At 31.2% G+C, this 26521-nt stretch overlaps 1 protein-coding gene across 3 annotated transcripts in view; it reads right to left on the reverse strand.

The window, feature by feature from the left end:
- Positions 1-26521, reverse strand: part of LOC120417644 (FERM, ARHGEF and pleckstrin domain-containing protein 1) — an 83274-nt gene that overhangs the window by 27169 nt on the left and 29584 nt on the right. For all 3 annotated transcript variants that reach the window (XM_039579761.2, XM_039579759.2, XM_039579760.2), the window contains exons 2-5: positions 16923-17253; positions 3202-3325; positions 2892-3135; positions 2665-2825 (exon numbers count right to left, since the gene is read on the reverse strand). In XM_039579761.2, the coding sequence (XP_039435695.1) occupies positions 2665-2825; positions 2892-3135; positions 3202-3325; positions 16923-17253 (860 nt within the window). The remainder of the gene's footprint in view (positions 1-2664; positions 2826-2891; positions 3136-3201; positions 3326-16922; positions 17254-26521) is intronic.

Consider the following 26521-nt stretch of genomic DNA (forward strand, 5'->3'; position numbering starts at 1 on the left):
TTTTATCTTTTATCTTTAATCTTTTATCTTTTATCTTTTATCTTTTATCTTTTATCTTTTATCTTTTATCTTTTATCTTTTATCTTTTATCTTTTATCTTTTATCTTTTATCTTTTATCTTTTATCTTTTATCTTTTATCTTTTATCTTTTATCTTTTATCTTTTATCTTTTATCTTTTATCTTTTATCTTTTATCTTTTATCTTTTATCTTTTATCTTTTATCTTTTATCTTTTATCTTTTATCTTTTATCTTTTATCTTTTATCTTTTATCTTTTATCTTTTATCTTTTCTTTTATCTTTTATCTTTTATCTTTTATCTTTTATCTTTTATCTTTTATCTTTTATCTTTTATCTTTTATCTTTTATCTTTTATCTTTTATCTTTTATCTTTTATCTTTTATCTTTTATCTTTTATCTTTTATCTTTTATCTTTTATCTTTTATCTTTTATCTTTTATCTTTTATCTTTTATCTTTTATCTTTTATCTTTTATCTTTTATCTTTTATCTTTTATCTTTTATCTTTTATCTTTTATCTTTTATCTTTTATCTTTTATATTTTATCTTTTATCTTTTATCTTTTATCTTTTATCTTTTATCTTTTATCTTTTATCTTTTATCTTTTATCTTTTATCTTTTATCTTTTATCTTTTATCTTTTATCTTTTATCTTTTATCTTTTATCTTTTATCTTTTATCTTTTATCTTTTATCTTTTATCTTTTATCTTTTATCTTTTATCTTTTATCTTTTATCTTTTATCTTTTATCTTTTATCTTTTATCTTTTATCTTTTATCTTTTATCTTTTATCTTTTATCTTTTATCTTTTATCTTTTATCTTTTATCTTTTATCTTTTATCTTTTATCTTTAATCTTTTATCTTTTATCTTTTATCTTTTATCTTTTATCTTTTATCTTTTATCTTTTATCTTTTATCTTTTATCTTTTATCTTTTATCTTTTATCTTTTATCTTTTATCTTTTATCTTTTATCTTTTATCTTTTATCTTTTATCTTTTATCTTTTATCTTTTATCTTTTATCTTTTAAGTTTAAAAGTTTAAAAGTTTAAAAGTTTAAAAGTTTAAAAGTTTAAAAGTTTAAAAGTTTAAAAGTTTAAAAGTTTAAAAGTTTAAAAGTTTAAAAGTTTAAAGGTTTAAAAGTTTAAAAGTTTAAAAGTTTAAGTTTAAAAGTTGAAAAGTTTAAATGTTGAAAAGTTGAAAAGTTGAAAAGTTTAAATGTTCAAATGTTTAAATGTTTAAATGTTTAACCCACCGGAGGTCGCGTACGTGTACTTTGTACACAGTTTGTAAGAGCACTTGTAAGAAAGGCGAAAACATGCGACTTCCCGAAGGTTAAATGTTTAAATGTTTAAATGTTTAAATGTTTAAATGTTTAAATGTTTAAATGTTTAAATGTTTAAATGTTTAAATGTTTAAATGTTTAAATGTTTAAATGTTTAAATGTTTAAATGTTTAAATGTTTAAATGTTTAAATGATTAAATGTTTAAATGTTTAAATGTTTAAATGTTTAAATGTTTAAATGTTTAAATGTTTAAATGTTTAAATGTTTAAATGTTTAAATGTTTAAATGTTTAAATGTTTAAATGTTAAAATGTTTAAATGTTAAAATGTTTAAATGTTTAAATGTTTAAATGTTTAAATGTTAAAATGTTAAAATGTTTAAATGTTTAAATGTTTAAATGTTTAAATGTTTAAATGTTTAAATGTTTAAATGTTTAAATGTTTAAATGTTTAAATGTTTAAATGTTTAAATGTTTAAATGTTTAAATGTTTAAATGTTTAAATGTTTTAATGTTTAAATGTTTAAATGTTTAAATGTTTAAATGTTAAAATGTTAAAATGTTAAAATGTTAAAATGTTAAAATGTTAAAATGTTTTAATGTTTAAATGTTTAAATGTTTAAATGTTTAAATGTTTAAATGTTTAAATGTTTAAATGTTTAAATGTTTAAATGTTTAAATGTTTAAATGTTTTAATGTTTTAATGTTTTAATGTTTTAATGTTTTAATGTTTTAATGTTTTAATGTTTTAATGTTTTAATGTTTTAATGTTTTAATGTTTTAATGTTTTAATGTTTTAATGTTTTAATGTTTTAATGTTTTAATGTTTTAATGTTTTAATGTTTTAATGTTTTAATGTTTTAATGTTTTAAATTTCTAAAATTTCAAAATGTAATAAATCAGGTGGCAAACTTTAAATATACATGTTAATTTAAAAAAAAGGATAAACAGTGCAAACTAAACAACCTTGAAAAAATCCAGAATTTTTAGTATCAAGTTGTTTTTTTTAGAATCGTTTTTATTTTATATTGGTATATACAACTGATACAACTACAACTTTTTCCTGAACACCAAATCTATCATAAAGTTACACAACTCAGAACAGAACCTTTTGCTGATTAAAAGGACATTCCAATCTTTACCAACGACAACTACAAAATCCCTTTATTATTTATTCACCCTCAATTTTGTAACAATTAACATTTCCTCTTACATCGCCGTTTTGATTAATAGACCCTCGTCGCGGTTGCCGTTGATACATTAATTCAACACTCTGACATGTCCTCCCCCCTCGTAATGAATAATGGAGCCATCCCCCAATTAGCGCGAACCCAAGCAACCCCTCTTTAAAATTGTTCCGTACCTGAACGAACTGCCCCGGGACAGGACGCGTGCCTTCCGCCGCTGCACGTTCTGCACGGCCGAGCACCGGAAGAAGCCGTGATTTTCGACGCACTTTTTCCAAAAGTTTTTACACTCGTTCCGCCCCTCGAAGAAGAACTCGACCGTGTCCTTGTGGTACATCTGTGGTGGAAGGCAAAAAGATTGGTTGAGCATGACTTGACCTGCTTCCGATAGGCAAACCCTTACGTAGTTCTCCGGGTGCAGCTTGATGAGAAACTTTTTCCGCTTGAACGAAATCTTCCGAATTTTGGCCCACGAGAAGGTGTTTATCCGGGTGATGCCCTGGAAGACGGCGATGCCCATGTGCGCCACGGCCAGGTTCAGCGGGACGCTCTCGTGGTCCTTGCCCGGGTGCATCTTCATGCCGTACAGCTCGCAGCGCCGGGCCGTCTCCAGCAGGTTCAGGTCCGCCTCCGCCGGGGATTGTCCTCTGGAAGGGGGTGGGGGAGATAATTAATAAAGAACAGAATCCTTTTGATTAAAAATGATAACCTACATGTGCTTTTTGTGATTCTCCATGATCCGCCGCTGCATGGTGTGGTCCTGCTGGGGCACGAACCTGTACGAGGACAGGTACGTGTGATCCGGGTAGTCTTCCGGGGCGTAATCTCCGCAGGATGCTGTGGGTAGAAGAGCAGTTAGAAAATTATATATCGTTTAGAAAATTTTATATAAAAAAATTCAAGGGGCAAAAAACAAACATCTTTTGTTTTTTACAAGACAGACACCAAAGAAATAAAAGACAGAAATCCTTGAAAAATGTTTCATGTTTTTTTGTGTTTAAATACTTTGCAAAGAACTTCGCGTGCGTGAGCTTTTTTATAAAATAAAAAAAAAAATCCTAAAATTTAATCATTTTCTCTAAATTTATTAAAAATGTCGACGAGTAGAGTGTATAATTTAAATATTCAAAATAAATTTTACATTTTCGTTTCTTTCTTTAGCTGAGCCATTCCAAATTTTGGCCATCGATTATTTTTTATATTTTTTTTATTTACCTCAAACTTTGTAGGTGCCTTCCCTATAACCAAAGAAGCCATTTTGCGTCATTATGCGTCCATACAAGTTTTCATACATTGTAGAAACTGTATCTTGAAAATTGAGCTTTTGATAATTTGGTGTCTTCGGCAAAGTTGTAGGTATCAATTTGAGAAAAACTATATTTTTGAATTTTTTGTAACCCTCTCTTCAAAATTTCCTTTAAAAATCAAGGTGGCAAAAAATCACTAAAATTTACATTTTCATGGAAAAAAAACTTGTAAAAACTATTGTAAACTATTCACAATACATTGCATATTGCTCATTTATGTATTTTCAATCAAATAAAGACTGTTCAAATCAAGGTTGTTAACGATGAAATTATCGAGGCTCGATAACGATAACGGTCTTATCGGTCGTTATCGTCGGGATCGTTATTTCGATAATTCTATCGGCGATAATGGTTTTCGCCGATAATAGACGATAACTCATTTTTAAAATCTTTCTAGAATCGATTAATTCAACCATATTATGTTAAATTTTTAATGCTTTCACTAATATATTTTTTGAAATGGAGTAATTTATTTATTTATTTATTTATGTATTTTTTTTTTTTTGGGAGGGTGATCCAGCCGCACATTGTTGATGTTGAAACCTCTAAACTGGGCCCTCGTCCTGTCACGTCCGTCAGTAGTCTTGTCGTACATTACAACTAGAACCAGATCTGCCAATGAATTAGTACACTTCGACCAAATAAACACTGACGCTGTATGGATCTGAATCTAGAATAAATGCACAGTTGTATGTTATTCATAAGTCCAACTTATTCAATTATTCATTTAAGTCCAAATATTTATTTGCTAACTACTGAGTGTCGTGTGAGCAGCAGCGCCGGGAAGATGGATTTTTGTGGCGTTCTTTTTGTGCTGTATTCGTGATCGTCTTCATGTCGAATTATGTGGAAGGTGCGAAGCCGCGTGTTAGGATTCTTGTGTCTTTGTTGTTTTATTTGTGTTTCCATCTGGAGTATTAGTTTTAAAATTATTTTCATTTTTTACAGCTTCCTGGAATTATTTTAAATTAAATGTCTACATCTAAATTTTTCTACTCACTATATGATTTATTTAAATGTTCATATTATTCCTTATCCTAATCCTTTCCTGTAATATACCATCTCCTCATACCATATATGATCAAATTGCTTAAATTAACGAAACTTTCTAAAACAGCATGGGAACCATCAGGAGCATTTATATTTTAAATAACCGTTTTTTACAGCTTCCTGGAATCATCTTGATTGTATTTATTATATTTATTTTATTTACTATATTTATTATATTTATTATTTATTATTATTACAAAACTATATGCTAATTAGATAATACACTACAGACTCACATTTACACTTACAAACATTCAAATCATTAAATACATTACGCACTCAACCATTTTCATCGGCCCGATGAAATTCCCCTTACCCCCATTCCAAACCTCCCAAAAATATTCCGTTCACTTTTAAAAGTCGCATGGGTTCCCTGCACTTTTGCCACTAGTGAACAACAAAAACATCCCCTCCCAAATCCCCACGGGACTGTATGAGCGTAGCCTTGGAGCACAGTGTGGAAATTTACGTTCTTAGATATTCTTGGTTGTACCGGGCAGCAATCAAATTGTCTAAGAATATTGAATTGACCATTGTGGCACCCCCTACAGCGTGGTGCAGACCCGTTATGCTATGCTATGCTATGCTATGCTATGCTATGCTATGCTATGCTAATATTTATTTGCTAACTACTTTGGATTGAAAATCTAAACTTTAATCTAAAATCCTCTAAACTTAATGTTCAAAACTAAACATTCCTTTAACTGTTGTAGTACTACTTCTATCAAAAACAATAAAAATTTATGAACTGATATACAAATAGGATAGAAATCGCGATTTGAAAAAGAAATGACCATTTACGTCAAAAGATCCGTAGTTCCTCGATTCGCAACAATGCACAGTGGGAAAAAAGGGCCCAAAAAATTACCGCAACATGATTTCGCGCAAACTATCGATTGCTATACACCAAAAGCTTCGTTTTTGCACCAGGAACAATAATCCGATGAAAAATCGCACTGCACGGACCGGTGGCCGGAGTACAGGCCACCGGAAGATCCGGATTTTTGGAAAAAGTGTCAGATTTATCCAATTGTGAACTGATAAGCTTTCTTCTACCATGAATAGTCACGCAAAACAATCCTAGAATAATATTAAATACCATAGGACCCATCGGAACCGGTTCCACCAATCTCCGGTGGCCACATCTTGAACCGCCTTAGGAAACAGTGTTAACCAGTCATGCGACGTATCAAACTTCTTGATTTTGGATGGGGACATGAGTTATACACTCCTCTTTTAAAAACATGAAGTTTGATATGTCGCAAGAGTGGTTTCAGGAATTTGCCAAATATGATCTTCGGATGTGGCCACCGGAGAACCTGGGAACCGGTCACCGGAGGCAAAAATACATTTTAAGGATACTCTCCATCCAAAATCAAGAAGTTTGATACGTCGCATGACTAGTTTACGCTGTTTCCTAATGCGGTTCCGGATGTGGCCACCGGAGATTGGTGGAACCGGTTCCGATGGGTCCTATGGTATTTAATATTATTCTAGGATTGTTTTGCGTGACTATTCATGGTAGAAGAAAGCTTATCAGTTCACAATTGGATAAATCTGACACTTTTTCCAAAAATCCGGATCTTCCGGTGGCCTGTACTCCGGCCACCGGTCCGTGCAGTGCGATTTTTCATCGGATTATTGTTCCTGGTGCAAAAACGAAGCTTTTGGTGTATAGCAATCGATGGTTTGCGCGAAATCATGTTGCGGTAATTTTTTGGGTCCTTTTTTCCCACTGTGCAATGGTCGATACAACCATAATCCGAAAACCGTTAGTTCAACAGATCAACGAATTTTGTCCGATATCATTACATTATTGATTGATTGAGACTCTATGGACAATTTGACATAAAAGAATGCCTAGTATTCTACATCAATCAAAGTTTATTGACAGCATTACTTTAACTTAACAATTGCAACTAACTTTAACATCAAATAGATTTGGAAAGGATACAGATTTATTTTAAATGCTAATGCTAAGCAACAAATCAATTGTTCTATCCTGAAGTCCCAACCTAAATCCCACATTGTGATAGTGAAAAAGTCACAGAAGCAGCGGTGTCTTGTGCAATTGTGATATTTTCACTATCGGAGAACTACTTAGTTCACGAAGACAGCTTATCGGTCAACGCTTAAGCCCCGGGGCTGCGGCAAAGCGAGTTCTCGTAGCATGAAGTGGTGTCCATAGTGCTTATAAAAAAGAATTTATACCCAAATTTTAACTAATGCACTAGGATCAAATCATGCCCCTTGACTTTACAAGGCCCAGGGATTAACACAAAATTGTTCACAAAATACCGTATTTTTTTAAAGTACTCAAATTTTCATAATTTGCAATATGGTTATCAAACGAAGCAAAATTTTGCATGCTTTTCACTTTATTAGAGTTCTTTTTGACACGCTCCCTCCGTGTACGCACGAGAGCATGCAGCTAGTGCTCAGTGCTCCATCGTTTTTTCGATTTTTTTCGCCGTAATTGATTGTGGTTACCCGCGAGTTTGCTTCTCCAGCATGCCAAAGGCCGGCCGTGGCCGTGGCAGTTCGAGTGCGGCCTCGAAAAACCCGCGAAGTTCGTCTACCGGCCGTGTGCAAAAAGGTAAACAAACCAACGCCGTGTCAACCGCCATCGCGCAGGGGAGCGTGAGCGCAGAAGGAATCGACAAAAAGTTACTTCATCCCGGATATGTTCCAAGATCACCAGTGCGAACCCGTTCGGGTACCTCCGGTGCCACGACCAGTGGCACATCAACATCCGCCAACATTCCCATCAGGAACGAGTTCCAGATGCTGAGCGACGACGAAGAAAACAACAACAACACCGACGGTAGCACCACTACCGACGACGACGACGACGATGGTTGTGCACGGAAAAAAGTGCCGACGCCAAAAAAGAATAATTCTCCAACGGAACGAAGACCACCTCCAATTTTTGTTTTGGACACGTTGGCGGACGATGTTGACGAGTTGCTGGAAGGCCTCGGATATTGTCTGAAAATCGGTAAGTCGGCAGTGCAAGTGATCACACTGAATAAAAAGAACTTCGACCTGGTGTTTGAAGAATTGAAGCGTAGCAACTTCAACTTCTACACATTCAACCCCGAGAAGCCCCCTGTTAAGGTCGTCTTGCAGGGTTATCAAGACCGTCCGATCTCCGACCTGAAGGGTCACCTTTCGGACGCCGGAATAAAACCGCGGGAGATTAAAGTGCTCTCGCGCAAGACAACGGTAACAGGTACACACACACTGTACCTGTTGTACTTCGACCGCGGCACCGTCAAGATCCAAGACCTGCGGCGGACTAAGACGTTGGACGGTTTTTGGGTAAACTGGCGGTTTTACACCAAGAACCCGACGGACGTAGCGCAATGCCACCGTTGCCAGAAATTCGGCCACGGCTCGCGGAACTGCAACCTCCGGCCCCGCTGCGTGAAGTGCGGTGAGTCACACCTCTCGGAGGCGTGCGCACTGCCACGAAAGGCGGACTTGGGGGACAAGGCAGAACAAACCAAGCCGCGCGTAAAGTGCGCGAACTGTGACGGTAACCATACCGGCAATTACTGCGGATGCATCGCGCGCAAGGCCTACCTCGAGGAGCAGGAAAAGAGAAAGAAGAAAGCAGCAGCGTCCCACTCTCCCCAGCGAAGTACGAGCGCAGCCGTTCCTGCAGCTGGACAGCTTACGGTTCCAGCGGAAAACTCAGCGTTCCCTCCTCATGGTGTCGATCCAAATCCCAAAATAAAATTCCCTGACTTTTCCCTGACCTCTCCAGACCACCATTTTTTTTATTTTCGATTTTTTACTAACATATTGTTTAGAGCGTTTTTATGGTTTCATGCATTTTCCTTTTTGAATATTGGAAATTTAAGATATTGAAAAACTTCAATGACTTTTTTATTTTATTTGTTTAACTATGAAATCTGCAATAACTTAAAAACTTTTTTTTTATTTTGTCAACCATTTTTTTCTTATCGACCATCCAAAATAAGCAACCATAAAAATGTCCTATGTTTTTGTTATCTGGTGAAGGCATTTTAAATGTTGCCCTTTATCAAAAAATCTAGAGTTTTTTTTTTTAAAAAAAAGGTCCTATTAACATATTTAACACAATAGCTTGTAGGACCTATAAAAAAAACTTTAAACATAATTAATAATTAAAATTGTTGCAAGTTTCAAATAACGATTAGTTAATTTCACTTCATTTCCTAAAGTAAATTTAAAGTAAAAAGTTTTCAAAAAAAATCAATCGAAAATTTGAATTAAAGTTAGAAGTCATGTTTAATTTTAAAATGGTTGCCTTTGGTAGAATTCAAATTTTGGATTGTATTTTTATAAAAAAAAAAACCAAAGGTTTTGGAGACAAAAACTTGAAAAAACATGTAATTTTGCAAAAACTTAAGAAAGATTTAGAAAAATGAAAAAATAAGAAAAATATACAATTAAGTGTGAATTTTTCAAGCACATGTTTACGGTTTTAAAAAAGATCTGTTTTTTTCAACAATGTTTGTATTTAAAGTAAACAGTTTTCTGGATATTTGAAGAAAACATCTTCTTGAATAATTTTACAAAAAAAATATTTTTGCTATAAAATTAAAAAAAAAAGTTTTCTACCTTGACCAGAGCCTACAGACAATCAATCACACGATCAATACATTTTATAAAAATAAAAACAAAATACAACCTGCTCGAGCTTTTCGAAAAGTCGTTATTTATCAAACTTAGATATTTGGGTGTTTTGGAATAGATTCCAAATATAAGCTCAATCTGACCACGGGAACTCCACCTTGTAAGCCCTTGAATGTTGTTTGGGAAAAATATGTAAAATGTAGTTGTACAATCCCTTAAATCTCGGATGCTGGATCTTTATTAAAGTTGAAACAACTTTTCCGAAGAGACCATATTTTATAAATTCTTGAACTCTCAAATTCCTTTATTCAGGGTTGTAACGGAGAAATCGAAAAAATATCCGCGCCATCCCAAAACCAAATCCGCGCAAAATCCACGTCATTTTAAGATAAATATTTTTGCGACAAACATATAAAAGAGTTTCATAATAAATTCAATTTTGTAATCTCAGAACGCAGAATCTTGAAACGCTGAAAATGTATTATTGCTAGGATTTGGTAAACTAGAGGGAAAATCCAAAACAAACATTTTGGGAAAAAAAAAATCAAAAATTTCAACATTTAGAAATTAAAATCTAAAACCTGAATCAAAACTAAATAAAGAAAAATAATAAAATTTTAAAATTGTCATAAATCTTCGATCTTGAGATTTTAAATTTAAGATACAGTTCATACTCGATGATCTCACCAAAGCGTCACTTAAAAAAATCGAAGCAAATTTTTCTACATCTTCTTCTCAGAATTTCCCTAGCCGAAAAAAATTACTCCAAAAATACTTCAAATTTTATCAGGTTTTCTGTAATCTAAGATGGTAACAAAATTGGCTGCATTCAAAAACCTAGGAATTTAGGAATTTAAGAATTTGAGAATTTAAGAATTTAAGAATTTAAGAATTTAAGAATTTAAGAATTTAAGAATTTAAGAATTTAAGAATTTAAGAATTTAAGAATTTAAGAATTTAAGAATTTAAGAATTTAAGAATTTAAGAATTTAAGAATTTAAGAATTTAAGAATTTAAGAATTTAAGAATTTAAGAATTTAAGAATTTAAGAATTTAAGAATTTAAGAATTTAAGAATTTAAGAATTTAAGAATTTAAGAATTTAAGAATTTAAGAATTTAAGAATTTAAGAATTTAAGAATTTAAGAATTTAAGAATTTAAGAATTTAAGAATTTAAGAATTTAAGAATTTAAGAATTTAAGAATTTAAGAATTTAAGAATTTAAGAATTTAAGAATTTAAGAATTTAAGAATTTAAGAATTTAAGAATTTAAGAATTTAAGAATTTAAGAATTTAAGAATTTAAGAATTTAAGAATTTAAGAATTTAAGAATTTAAGAATTTAAGAATTTAAGAATTTAAGAATTTAAGAATTTAAGAATTTAAGAATTTAAGAATTTAAGAATTTAAGAATTTAAGAATTTAAGAATTTAAGAATTTAAGAATTTAAGAATTTAAGAATTTAAGAATTTAAGAATTTAAGAATTTAAGAATTTAAGAATTTAAGAATTTAAGAATTTAAGAATTTAAGAATTTAAGAATTTAAGAATTTAAGAATTTAAGAATTTAAGAATTTAAGAATTTAAGAATTTAAGAATTTAAGAATTTAAGAATTTAAGAATTTAAGAATTTAAGAATTTAAGAATTTAAGAATTTAAGAATTTAAGAATTTAAGAATTTAAGAATTTAAGAATTTAAGAATTTAAGAATTTAAGAATTTAAGAATTTAAGAATTTAAGAATTTAAGAATTTAAGAATTTAAGAATTTAAGAATTTAAGAATTTAAGAATTTAAGAATTTAAGAATTTAAGAATTTAAGAATTTAAGAATTTAAGAATTTAAGAATTTAAGAATTTAAGAATTTAAGAATTTAAGAATTTAAGAATTTAAGAATTTAAGAATTTAAGAATTTAAGAATTTAAGAATTTAAGAATTTAAGAATTTAAGAATTTAAGAATTTAAGAATTTAAGAATTTAAGAATTTAAGAATTTAAGAATTTAAGAATTTAAGAATTTAAGAATTTAAGAATTTAAGAATTTAAGAATTTAAGAATTTAAGAATTTAAGAATTTAAGAATTTAAGAATTTAAGAATTTAAGAATTTAAGAATTTAAGAATTTAAGAATTTAAGAATTTAAGAATTTAAGAATTTAAGAATTTAAGAATTTAAGAATTTAAGAATTTAAGAATTTAAGAATTTAAGAATTTAAGAATTTAAGAATTTAAGAATTTAAGAATTTAAGAATTTAAGAATTTAAGAATTTAAGAATTTAAGAATTTAAGAATTTAAGAATTTAAGAATTTAAGAATTTAAGAATTTAAGAATTTAAGAATTTAAGAATTTAAGAATTTAAGAATTTAAGAATTTAAGAATTTAAGAATTTAAGAATTTAAGAATTTAAGAATTTAAGAATTTAAGAATTTAAGAATTTAAGAATTTAAGAATTTAAGAATTTAAGAATTTAAGAATTTAAGAATTTAAGAATTTAAGAATTTAAGAATTTAAGAATTTAAGAATTTAAGAATTTAAGAATTTAAGAATTTAAGAATTTAAGAATTTAAGAATTTAAGAATTTAAGAATTTAAGAATTTAAGAATTTAAGAATTTAAGAATTTAAGAATTTAAGAATTTAAGAATTTAAGAATTTAAGAATTTAAGAATTTAAGAATTTAAGAATTTAAGAATTTAAGAATTTAAGAATTTAAGAATTTAAGAATTTAAGAATTTAAGAATTTAAGAATTTAAGAATTTAAGAATTTAAGAATTTAAGAATTTAAGAATTTAAGAATTTAAGAATTTAAGAATTTAAGAATTTAAGAATTTAAGAATTTAAGAATTTAAGAATTTAAGAATTTAAGAATTTAAGAATTTAAGAATTTAAGAATTTAAGAATTTAAGAATTTAAGAATTTAAGAATTTAAGAATTTAAGAATTTAAGAATTTAAGAATTTAAGAATTTAAGAATTTAAGAATTTAAGAATTTAAGAATTTAAGAATTTAAGAATTTAAGAATTTAAGAATTTAAGAATTTAAGAATTTAGAATTTTAGAATTTTAGAATTTTTAGAATTTTAGAATTTTAGAATTTTAGAATTTAAGAATTTAAGAATTTAAGAATTTAAGAATTTAAGAATTTAAGAATTTAAGAATTTAAGAATTTTAGAATTTTAGAATTTTAGAATTTTAGAATTTTAGAATTTTAGAATTTTAGAATTTAAGAATTTTAGAATTTTAGAATTTTAGAATTTTAGAATTTTAGAATTTTAGAATTTTAGAATTTTAGAATTTTAGAATTTTAGAATTTTAGAATTTTAGAATTTTAAAATTTTAGAATTTTAGAATTTTAGAATTTTAAAATTTTAGAATTTAAGAAAATAATTTTTTTGTTCTCTGGAATTATTTTTAAATATTGATATTTTAGAAAAAAAAATTCAGATTTTTTAATTTTCAATTTGAAACTTCGGATCTTTTACTTTTTTTAATATGATTTTTTTTTGGTTTTTTAATACTATTTTTCCTAATTTTATTTCCTAAAATCTGAATAATTCAATTTTGAATGTTGGAGCTGTATTTTTTTAATGTTTTGTTTTTTTTATTTTTCTTCAAGAATGTTTAAATTTAAAAAAAATATTTCTACTGGTTGAATCCCATCTAAAATTCAAAGGCGGAGGCCAGCTTCTGTTACGTCCAATCAAGCTCATATTTGGGATATAAGCACAGTACACCCACTGGAACATGCCCCAATAATAATTTTTGTTACATTCTAATATCTGTATCTTCAGGAAAAGTTTAAATTATGATTAAGATTCACAAGATTAAAATTGAATGTATCCAGTATAAAAAAATACTAAATAAGGGTAAAAAACATTACTGAAAACTTAAAAGAAATTAAATATTCAGAGTTAGTACCTATGTTTAAAAATGAGTTGTGTGTAGTAATACATTTATTTAGGAAAATCCTCAACAACACATTTAAAAAAATATCTCTTCATAATCTTCATATTCATCTTTCGACGTTTTTTATTGAGAAAATACAAACAAAAATTTTCGGATTCAATTAATAAGAAATCGAAGTTTTTGCACTCAACGAAAAAAAAAAAAATATCCTGATTCTTGATAATATTTTCTTTATAAGTTGAAAGTAATTTTATCTCTCTATAATTTTTTTAATCAAAATTGCTACCACGCGAAATCCGCGCCTAATTCGCGCCGTCCGTAACAACCTCGGTAACAACCCTGTTTATTCCATAAAATTTTGTTTTTTGTCTTTAATTCTTGAATTTAATTCTTTAATTTTTTATTCCATTTCACCACCACTATTTTGCTAACATTGTAGATTACACAAAATTAGATAACTTTGGATCATTTTTAAAACATTGTTCAGTTTAATTTTGAGAAAAAATAAGAATTTAGATAACGAATACTAAAGTGTAATTTTGGAAAATTTTCTAACCTTACAATTTTTTTTAAATTTTAAAATAATAATTTAAAAATTTAAGAAATTAACAATTCGAAAAATATCAGAATTTCTGAATTTTAAAAATTTAGAATCTTTGAGCTTTAGAATTTTAGATTTTTTTTTTAATTTTCAAATATTTGATTTTTTTTACTTTTGATTTTTTAATCATTCAATTTTTCTCTATGGTCTCTATATGCTGAGCAAACGACCAATTTTAGAACAAATCTCTGAGGATGGTGGGGCAACTGCCTCATATTGTCTTACCCTGTGTGCGCTAGTAATTTGTAATTTTCAGTTGAACGCAAATCCAAAGCAAATCCAAATTATTTGATTTTTAAACCTAAACATATTGCAAACAAGCAATGCGCGAAGAAATGCCAAATGCAACTTTTCGTTGCTGTTCCTTTTCTTCGTGACCCTTATCTTAAGCATTTTTTATATGGAGTTTAACGTTCCTTCCAGACTGACCAATATAAAAAATTAAATATTATCAATGTTGCAAAGTTTGGCCTGGAAGACATCCAAATACATCATCAAGGGCAAATTTTCAAAAAGAAATGAAATTTTGTAGAAATATTTTTATGATCATCGAAATTCCCTGACCCAGCTTAAAATTCCCTGACTTTCCCTGACTTTTCCAGGTCAAATAAAATTCCCTGACAATTCCAGGTTTTCCCTGACTTTTCCAGAAATCGACACCATGCTCCTGGTTGGGGGCGTTCGTTCGCCAGCGTGGTCGCTGCCGGTAGCGGCAGTACGGCCCAGCAAGAAGTCACCGGGGAAGATCTCTTCACCCTGCCGGAGTTCTTTGCTCTCGCGGGGGAGATGATGACGCGGTTTCGGAGCTGCCGGAACAAGGCAGAACAATTCCTGGCCCTTGGGGAACTGATGATCAAACACATCTACAAAGGATAAATTACCTGTGATCTAGATATAAGCTTTCTCTTCCTCTATCCCCTTTCCTTTGCAATTTCTGTAAGTTTTTTTATAGTTTTTTCTTACTCTTGCTAGTGCCTTAGTTAAAGAAATAATTGTTCCTAAATGGATTATGATGCAACACACAGCTGTAAGGAACTCCAAAACTCTGTTATGCACTTCAAAATAACTCATTGTATCTTGATTATTCACCAATAAAACCGAATTGAATTGAATTATATTGAGTTCTTTTTGAAAATACTTAAATTTTCACAAATTACCGTATTTTTCGGAAAAAAAAAATCAAATTTTCCAAATATGCCATATGTGTATCAAACGAAGTGATATTTTGAATGTTTTGTTCACTTCATTTAAGATTTTTTTTTGTAAAATATAAAAAAAAAATCACAAAATACCGCATTTTTTCGAAAATACTATAAAAATTATCAAAATATGCAAAATGGGTACCAAATTAAGCGAAATTTGGTTTGCTTTTCACATTAATTGAGTTTTTTTAAAATACAAAAAAAGTCACAAAATATCTTATTTTTTGAAAGTAGTCAAATTTTAAAATATGTAATATGGGTATCAAACAAAGCGAAATTTTGTTTGCCTTTTCACTTTATTAGAGTTTTTTTTTTGTGTAAAATACTATTTTTTTTACAAAATACCGTATTTTTTTGAAAATACTCAAATTTTCTTAATTTGCAATATCGGTATTAAACGACGCCAACTTTTATATGAAGCATTCACAATTTAAATGTATGTATGAAGCATGCAAAATTTCGCTTCGTTTGATACCCATAATGCATATTTAGAAAATTTGAGAATTTTCGAAAAAAATACGGTATTTTGTGAAAATTTTGGAATTTTCAAAAAAAAAAACACCAACAAAGTGAAAAAGCACACAAAATTTCGCTTTGTTTGATGCCCCTATTGCAAATTTGATAATTTCTAATAAATACGGTAATTTGAATAAATTTCACTATTTAAAAAAAAAACTAATAAATTGAAAAAGCATAGAAAATTTCGCTTCGCATATTAAATATCATGAAAATTTTAGTACATTCGAAAAAATACGGTATTTTGTGAACAATTTTGAGTACATATTTTGCTTTGAAATTTACTACAATTTCAAAAAATATTTAAGTGAAAGCATTGAAATTTTAACAGATGGTTGAATGAATCGATTCTAGAAAGATTTTGAAAATGAGCCCATTATCGGCGATAACATTATTGCAGATAGAATTATCGTAATAACGATAACGGTAGATTATCGTATCGTCAGACGATGATATTATCGACGATAATTTTATAGATTAACAACCTTGTTTGCAATCTTTTTAAAAAAGTGGAATTTTACCACAGTCGAAAAAATTAAGAAAAAAATCATAAATTCAATGATATTTAGCAAATGCTTTATAGTAGCATAACTATAAAAATTATGTAAACAGCATTTTGTAATACTTTTCTTCGCCTCAAATGATTCAAAATCATACTTGAAATTCAGCATTTTTATTTGTTTTGCCCACCTAAAAGTTGATTTTTGCGAAAATTTTGCAAAATTTCAGTTATTAAATATTTCATGGTTCCTCAAGCCGGAATTTTTTTTTCGAGATTTTAGAAAATTTCCAATAAATTTGTCTAAAAAACTTTGCAGATTGGACCTTTGAATGCTACAGGTTTAGGTACAAAATCTAGATTTTGTTTTTAAAAAGCCTTTTAAACATAGGGATCTTATTTGGTTTCGCATGGTTTTGTTGAAATATTGAACAAAGTGATAAATTTAAAAAAGGCAGCTTTTTAAAAAAATAAAGGTTTGTAAAACCGTAAACGGTATATGCTGCCTTCAAAGAATTATAGATGAGAAATCGTCTGATCAATCTAAAAATCTTACTCCTGGAAAGATAAAATGTCCGATAAGCTAAAATTAGAAATTTATCACAAAAAATGCCTTAAGTCATATTCCTAGACATACACATGGATTGTTTTGAAGGTGATTAAAAACGAAAGAGCGCATGATTGGTCATTTCAAAACTTAAGACGATATCAAATTTGTTAGAAAATTTCAACACACTCACCCTGCACGATGTAGCTGGCCATCAGGGCGGCGGTGTTGTCGTTGCACTGCAGCGACCCGGTGGCCAGGTCCCGTTTGACCTGCAGACAGAACAGGTACCGCGTGTACTCCTCCTCGAGCTGCAGCGGATCGGGGGTGTAGAACTTGACGCAAAACCGCAGCATCGGTTCGATGAGCGAGAGGCCAACCTGCCGGTTCATGGCCTTTTCCAGGTCGAGCCAGTACTTGGTGCCGGACGGGGCCTCCTGGTACTCGAGCCCGAAGTAGTCCGCCTCGAGGAGATTCAGCTGGCGGCAGACCTGCTCGAACAGCACCTTGCCCATGGCTTTGGCCTGGAGGGAAGAGGGAGGGAGAAAAAAGAAGGAAGGCATGGCATCAGTTTCAATTTAGTTGAGAGGAATTCCCCCCGGTGGGATTCGTGCGGCTCGCACTCAATTAGGCTAAAAGACAATACGGTTTGAAAATATTGATTGAGAATTTTCGTGAATCGGTAATTTGGTGGGGAAGTTGCGGTGAGCTGGAACGGTAATTAAAATACACTAATTGATTCGATTTGATTTAATTGGATTTCCGGCGAGGAGCTCTCGTGGGAGAGTTTTGATTTTTTTGTCGAAGCTAATGAGTTTGTTCTGTACGCTTTTATTTCTAGTACAATATTTGATTGGATAAAAACACAGTCAAATAAAAACCTTAACATTTGATCTTGACCAATATTGATGACCCTCCTCCATAAGGTCAACGTTCAATTCGGTAAAATTAATTTAAATTCAATTGCCATCTCACACTTTCTTCGATTATGCAACAACGGGATATCTGATTAAATTCATCGCTGATTCTAACCATTTCCGAACACTTTTAAGGTTCTAGATTCACACGCAGGTCACGTGCTCCGCGAGCAATCAAATTCCACTTTCAGGTGTGTTCGTCCCACTCTTCTACTCCCCCCGCCAAGTAATGAAGAAACGGTGTTTACGATCGTCACCTAGCGTCCCTAGCGATGGGAGAAAATTAAAAGTTCTGTTGGATGAAGAGTTTGATTTCCTAGAATTTTAATCAATTTTTATTTGATTTTTAAAACTTTATTCAATTGCCATAAAAAATATCGGCTGTAAAAAAAAAACTTTCAGCAACTAACCCCCTGAAAGGGTGTTAGTTGGGCTTCAATCAATTTGCTGCTTGGATTTCGTACTCGGTCCTGACATTATTATGTCCAATAATGTGAATTAATTACTAGTGCGTAATAAAAAGTGCTGGCATAAAATAAGCATGAGCATGAGAGACCACACATGGTTGTCCTTCTCCGTTGCTGAACAGAACCGTAATATCCTTTCAGCACTACTGATCGTAGGCTTCGACTATCAAGTGGTATTTCCCTTATCAACAGCATGTATGAATACGCTGAAAAGATAAAACACCATGATTGCCAAAACAAGATCATCTGCGAATAGGTAACAGTCATTGGCCACAAACGGCGCCCGCCATGTCAGTTTGTAGATCTCGATTTTAAGGGACGGGAATGTTAGTTAGCGCAGGTTGCTACTAGGGCAGCTGATTTACTCTGTGCTTACACCCATCGAGCGCCAGGAACCTGAAAACTTGTTAGTAGGATAGGGTGTTTGGTCAGGATTCATCATCGAAGATGATGATGCGACCCAAAATCATAGTGTTTGTTGAAAGGTTTTATATATTATTCTCAAGGCAAACAATCGGATGCTGCGGATGAGACATTTCCCGTTTATCGGTTGTTAAATTTTAAATGAAATGGTTTAATCTTAGACAGCTGGCTGTGGAAAGATAAAACCAAATAATATTTATTTATAAAATAAGGTGTTAAACGCAATGCTGCAATGATAGCGTAGTCTGATTTTTAATAATATAATCATTTAGTTCATGAATTTGTTACGGAATAGACGCGACGAACTCAACCATCAAGTGCCTTCCGATCTTCTTTCTGTTAGCTAGATAAGGTATTGATTTTCGTTGCCTCTCGAGCTACGATGCTATGGAGAGGGCTTAACAACCGACGTCGAGCCCTCCGAGCTACGGAGCTATGGGAAGGTCTTTTCAGCACAAAAAAGATTCGCGCACCACACAACGTTCTTGATGAATCAAAATAATTTTGTTACGCGATAAACCTAACGAGTTGTGTCAACTTGCCATCCAATCAGCGATGATGAAGAAAGGGCTTGAAGCACAATAACTCACCGATTAATATGAATAATTTTCAAGATCGATCTTGTTTTATAACTACAGCGCGACTCACTCCTGATTTTCACGATCCCGAATACAGCACAAAACGAACACCGCAAAAATCCATCTCACAATCCTGATTTGTTTTTTTTTCTTTTTTTCATTTTTTTTGCTTTTTTCACTTTGCACACAAACACAACCATAATTGAATAATTTCCCCCAACCAACGCGTCCCTTCACTCACCATTCTTGCAGGCACAATCCTGATTTTTTTTCTTCACTTTGCACACAAACACAACCATCCGCTTGCACTGGTGGAACATAATCTGAACACAAACAGCGACACAAAAGAGACGAAAATTATCGCGAAAAAACAGGACTGCGCGTCCCCAGAAGCACTGCACTAATCAAAAAGTGCTGGCATAAAATCATAAAAAAAACATTTATTTATAGCAAGAATTACAGTAGATATACCTATTTTAAAACTATTCTGGAAAGCATTTTTTTTTTTCATGAGTTTAGCTAAACCAAATTTTATAGCCTATAGACTCGATTTGAATAATTATGCAAGCTTAGAAATTTGTATATTTGTAAAATGTTTGTTTTCAGCAGTTTCCTTTAGCGCTTTTTTTTAAGCAAAATGTATTGTTCCTGATATCGCACAGAAAAAAATAATTAATTAGAAGCTATGTATTTTTTTTACAAAACTACCTATTTTCGAAAAAATACTCAAATTTGAAGTTTTAGCAATATAAGTATCAAAGATTGGAAATTTTTATTGATATCGATAGTAAAAGTACTTTTTTAGTAAATACCCACAGATAGTTCCACAGATCATCGGATTTTTTAAATAACAAATAATCATATTTCATGTTTCTACAATTTTTGTCAGATTTCAACAGAACTAGCATTTTTTTAAATGCGTTCCAGATTCGATTATTCAAAGGCTTTGCAAAAGTTCACTTCGGACAATTGGATCACTACTCTAAAGTGCTTTAGAATGATTAAATCCAAGCTGACGACCAAAATGGCGATGATAAAACATTGGAAAAAATAATTTTGGTAATTTAAGAGGTCAACCATTCTAATTTAACTGAAATAAGGACTCGCATTTGATGTTAAGAATAAGAAAAAAATGTAGTTGTTCGGATAGTTAAGTCTGGATTGCACTCAACATTTTCCAAAATTACATGTTTTCAAAAAAAACCATTTTGACATACATGTAAATTGTCAAAAATGTCAGAGGTTGGTATGAGCACACATTTGAACTTTTTTTAAAATCTTTTTGCAGGGCATTAAAATATACATTTTTATCTATTAAAAAAAACAAATTTGAAGACATTTGGTTGCATCATTGCCGAGATTAAGCTTTTTGAAGGTGTTTTGAGAAAAACTTTCACAAAGTTCGGCAGTTCGCTTTGCGCATGGCAAAATTGTGAACTTAAATCGTCTCTTACTCAGTATAGTCACGAAATATCTTCATGAAACTTTCAGGAGTGATTGAAAATCATCTGGATTTAGTAAATTTTGTGTAATATGAAATTTTGTGATTTTCTACATGTATGTAACCCCTTAAATATGGGTGTCAAAAGATGTGAAATTTTCATAGGTATCAAAAATAAAAGCATTTAATTTTAAAATATACAAAAGTTTTGCTAAACTACGTATTTTTGTGAAAAAAAATAAAATCATCGGGAGTTTCTCATAGATTTTAAAAGTCACAGCATTTTTTATTTTCAAAAAAAAACATTTTTTTTACTTAAGGCTGGTACAAATATTTTTAAAAGTTTTTGTCACCCCCCCCCTTCAAAATTGGCCCGAAAAATCAGGGGGCAAAAAAAATATTTTTACAATAAACATCAAAATTTCAATGAAAATTCAAGTGCAACCAGCTGAAATCAAATTAAAATACATTCTCCTGCGTTTAAAATCATTTTTAGCATGTTTGGGTTTATTAAAAAATCTTAAGATTTTTTGAAAATTTTCGATGCAAAATCTTTTTTTTCGATAATTTTTTTGTTTTTGTCAGATCTTAGATTTTTTGAAAACTAATGATTGCAAAACATCTGAACTAGTGTAAAAGGCATTTTAAAACCCTTTTTTCATTTAAATGTGAAGACTATGGCTTGTTATTTAAATTTTTATATTTTTTTATTTTTTTGCCCCCCCCCCTTGACCTCGGCCAGGGCCGAGGGACAAAAACTTTTTTAAATATTTGCATCGGTCTAAACTACGTAGGTATTTAAAAAAATATATGTTTTTAAATTTTATATTTGACAAACTTATTTTTTTTTACAAAACTTCCCATTAAAAAAAAACTTATTTTTGATGTTTTCTGTAATTACTATAGATATTGATAGCAAAAGCATTTTTTTAAAATAATCGAAATTTTCCAAAAATAAGTATTTTTTTAACTTATATTTAATTTTTTGTAATATTTAAATAATCGGATCGGGAATTTCTCATCACTATTAAAAAATACAGTTTTTATTTTTATTTTTGGAAATGCTAAAACCATTCATAAACAAAGTAACTTTTTTAAAAATATGGGAAGAGGGGATAATAGGGGATTAGACCACTTTTGAAAAATTCACTCATCATTTTAACAAAAATATCGATTCCTTAACAAATCTTGAGTATTTTTTTTAAGTACGGGGTTTTTGAGAATCTCTATTTAAAAATAAAAAACCAAAATCTATTGAATTATTTTTATAAGACCGTTGCAAATGTTTTTAAAGAGTTTTTGTCCCCATCCCTCGCTCTTATCAATATGAAATTTTAATGAAAGAAAGCATGTAAAATGCAAAAAAAAAAAAGGTTTAGGAAAAAAATATTTTCATTTTGCAAATTTGTGATACTTTATGTTTCAAAAAAAAAAAAAAAAAAAAAAAGTAGCTAGAAAATGATTCTTGCTTTTGAAATGCTTTTAGTTTTCCCAATAAAGATATGCCACTGTAAGAATATTTGCAATCTTGTGAAAATACGCACACAAACATCAATTTTTATGAACCAATTCACATTCATGAAGGTCGTCCACTTACATTATCATGACGACGATGCCACATTCGATGGTAACTTGAGAGAGGTCAATTCTGTCGAAAAAAAGGGCAAACAGATCGTTGCATCTCATCATGGTGAGTGTGTGTGTGTGTGTGTGTGTGTGTGTGTGTGTGTGTGTTGTGTGTGTGAGTGTGTGTGTAAGTAAATTTGCGATTATACCGCCCACTCTCCTCACACAGGAAAAACCACCCAAGTCAGCATAAAAGGTGAAATTTGCTTGGCTGAAATAATGTTTAACGATGATCTTCGACCTTTCAGTGCTTCCATATGCTGCTTTTCCCCCCTTTGTTTGGTTTTCACAAACAGTTTTTGTTACACATGGAGAGAGTTTTAGCTAAATTTGGAACGTTTTCATTTCCATTTTCTTGGATCTAGTAGGAGCTTTATATAACAAGCTTTGCACTTTGTTTTGTAAAACTTTTTTTTTGCACGAGAAGTTGATTACTTCGAAAAATTTAACCCGCAATCCCAACTATACACTATCCTAAGTCCATAAAACTAATTAATCATTATGAGAGTCAAACACAATTACCTCCCAACAATTGTCAATTACAACCAGACCCAACCTTCACTGCATTGTAAGCCGGAGCCGGAGTGATGGGGTGAAATCCAACAGCAGTAATCGAATTAGTGCCACATCTGCACAGGCTCTCAATGCCATATCCCACTCGAAAAGTGTCACCGCACCGGATTTAGGATATCTTCCGGATATCCTCCCACACATCAAGGGAGCAGACACTCACACATATTTACACTTTGTCACGGTTAAGCTATCTTTGTGCGAGTAGTTTGTTTTAAATTGTCTAGATTTTACACTCAGGTTCACTCCTAAAAAAGTTCATCGGTAATCCGAGAGCATTATACTCTCACAATTGTCATTGTAGAGGCCATTTTACTCTCGGTCGGCATTACATGAAGAAAGTTAATTCAAAAAACTTTATTTTTAGTTTCAAAATTTTAAACAGTCTAATTTGTTTTGAACAAATTTTCAGAACATAAAAAAAATCAAATTTGTATTGATTAATTACTTTGACAATAGATCGATTGAGTCAGCAGAGCACACCGGCTACGATTTCTTCCAAAACTCTGTGACGAGGGTGATGAAAATGACGTTGACGATGACAATGATTGGTTCTGGCGATGATTGTGTGGTCCTTTGGACTGTGGGGGCAGGCACGAACTATTTATAGAGTCAGTAGAGAGAAAAGGCTCTTTCGAGCACTATTGACTAGGATTCAGATTTGTGAGATTTGACCTAACCAAAAGTGGCACATAACAGAGGAAGCTTGAGGAAGTTCTTTTTGTTTTGATTAGGATGCTGTTAAGACTGGTCATTTGGGGAAAATAGGACAATGTGTGGCCTCGATTTGTGGTTTCGAAGACTAGATTCTAGGCCTTAATTTCAGCAGAAAGGATTGTTTATTCAAGCCTAATGAAGCCTCTCATTTCTTTTCACATTGCTTGAAATAGATTCCACAGAGAATTTTTTTTTCAAAATACTCCAAGTTTTGGAATTATTGTTTGTTTAGAAGGAATAACCGGAATTATTTGCCGAAAAACTAGATTTTCAAGAATTACCTAAAATTCATAAGTTATTATTTAAATATTTCGAATTTCAATAGCAATTTGACCAGGGTAATTCTTGAATATATTTCCAGCATTTTGATTTTACATTTAGCTTGTGATTGGACATAGATATGGAAGCAAGGGAAGTAAGAAAACCAAGTAAATCAAGTAAAACGAGTAAAACAAGTTGAACATGTCAAACCAGTTAACCATATCAAACAAGTAAAGCAGAAAATAAAACAAGTTGAACAAGTCAGTGAAGTAAAACAAGTAAAACAAATAACTCAACTGAACGGAATTACTTGCTGAAAATCCAGGTAATTCTGGATTACTTTCCAGCTAATGCTGGAAACCCTTGCCCTTGAAAAAAATACTTCAGCGATTTTGAGTGACTTTAATGTGTATCGAATTTATCGTGAAAAATATTCTGTAAAAAAAAAGAGAAAACCAAACAAATAAATGAAGCATGAAAAAAACAATAACTCAAGTGAATTAAAATACTTGCTCAAAATTCTTGTAATTCTGGATTACTTTCCAGCCAATGCTGAAAACCCTTGCTTTTGAAAAAAAAATACTTCAGGGATTTTGACTGACTTTTAATGTGTCGAACTGAACGGAAAAACTTGCTCAAAATCCAAGTTATTCTCGATTACTTTCTAGTCTAGGATGCTGGAAAGCCTTGCTTTTGAAAAAAATATTTAATTCAGCGAATTTGTGTGACCTTCGATGAGCATCGAAATTAATGAAAATAAACAACAAACACTAATAAAGCCAAAAATCAAACAAGTAAATGAAGTAAACAAATAACTCAATTGAACGGAATTACTTGCTCAAAATCTAGGTAATTCTAGATTACTGTCTAGTCTGAGACGATGCTGGAAAGCCTTGCTAGTGAAAAAAAAAATACTTCAGCGATTTTGAGTTTTTTTAATTTGTATCGAAAATATTGAAAGCAACTCGCCTTATCTGAACGGAATTACTTATTCAAATTCCAGGTAATTCTTGATTACTTTCCAGACGATGCTGGAAACCCTTGTTTTTGAAAAAATAATGCTTGCTACAGCGAATTTGTGTGACTTCTGATGTGTATCGAAATTTCAGCTGAATTAATAATGCCTCACCTGTTTGATTCACGAGAACATTGCTTCCATCGGGGGAGGTCCAACCCAAACAAAACATCGGAAATGTTATCACTCCCACGAGTGGAATAAATTTTCACACCCCGAAACTCAGACCGTGGCATTAATTTTTCATGGTCCTTCAAAGTATTCTGGTATTCTGACCTGTTTTTTATTTTATTTAAATTTAGCTTTAAATGATTTTTTTTGAAACAATTAATTTTTTTTAATTAGTCTATTAAACCTCATCAAATGTTAGTTTAGAAAACTAATATCTCAAGTAAAAGTCACTCAACCAAAAATAATCTTCCAGTGTTGCCAAAGACGGCCAAAAGTGCAATACTATACTACAAGAAATGGGTCACGTATTTCTCAGGTACGGTGCGACGATTTGCACGTGTACAAAAAGCCGTATCCTTGAGCCGGTCCCTAACGAAAAAAAGACACTTTCGGGCAGCAATCCTTTATCGATCGATTCTGGCGGGCAAAAAAGCGGAGACGATTCGCAAAGTGCAGCCTTTTGCCGGTCTGACAAGCAAACATTTTGTACCGAGAATGCTAAAATGATGGCATCCGCAAATGTTTTTCTTATGAAGGAAAAAAGTTGCCACCCCTTAAAAAATGCCGCAACTTTTAATTAACAGCAAACTTTTCGATCCATTAGGTAAAACAGTAAGTCTTGAGATTCAAGCAAACAAAACAAAAAAGAGAGCATCCTTTATCCGCATTCCAAAGCAATTAATTTTCCGCCGCCAAAAAGGAAAGCAAAAGGTCGTTGATCCTTAACGGTTTTCCCCCGTTGTCGGAACGAGATCCCGATTTTCAACGAGTTGGCCAGGAGCCATGGCGCGCCGCCCGACCGTCGTCATCGAGGCTTTTTGACAATCTTTTTTTTTTCTCGCCGGATTTAGCTGTCGAAAAATATGCGGCAGTTATTTGTACCTTTGATTACACTGGGGAGATTTGACCATCTTTTTTTCTACAAAAGAAATCTTCGCAAAAAAGGTCCTGCTGGTTGTCTATGGTAACAGAAACAGGAGAGTAATTTGTCAAAACAAAAACCAGGGAGATATTGATCAAGACATGCAGGATACTTTGAATAAATTAAGCTCAGTTTGATGAATATTTTTACTTTCACTGCTTCATTAATAATATAATCTTGTGTACGGATGGACGTATCCTCCGTCCACCAAGGACGAAATGATAACACCCTGAGGCGTGATGTTGTCGCGAAAGCTCGTTGTATGGAGTAGGGATGCCCAAATGTAACTATTTTGGAAACAACAAACAAGCAAAAGTTTAAAAAGAAAACAGTAAAAAATAACATTTTTTTAAGCTGGCAGCACTTATGAAATGATTTTATTCTTTTATAAATTTCAGCAAAAAAAAACCCAGATTTTACTTTCTATAAACTAACGTCATGATTCGAATTCCCGGACGCTTCGAAACCCGGACACTTCATCTTGTTTTATCAATTATTTGGATATAAGTTCGCATTATGAATGTCAAAACTGTGTTAATTGATGAACTCCAACATCAATTTTCATTTAAAGTTTAATTGAACGCTGTAGTTAGTGCCAAAACAATGAAATGCAATAAAATTAAAAGTTTATCAAAAATGCGAAACATTTCACATGAAATATTTCATAGGCGTTCAAAGCACCGG

Source organism: Culex pipiens, chromosome 3 (genome assembly GCF_016801865.2).
Source record: "Culex pipiens pallens isolate TS chromosome 3, TS_CPP_V2, whole genome shotgun sequence".
In the NCBI taxonomy this organism is placed as follows: Eukaryota; Metazoa; Arthropoda; class Insecta; order Diptera; family Culicidae; genus Culex; species Culex pipiens.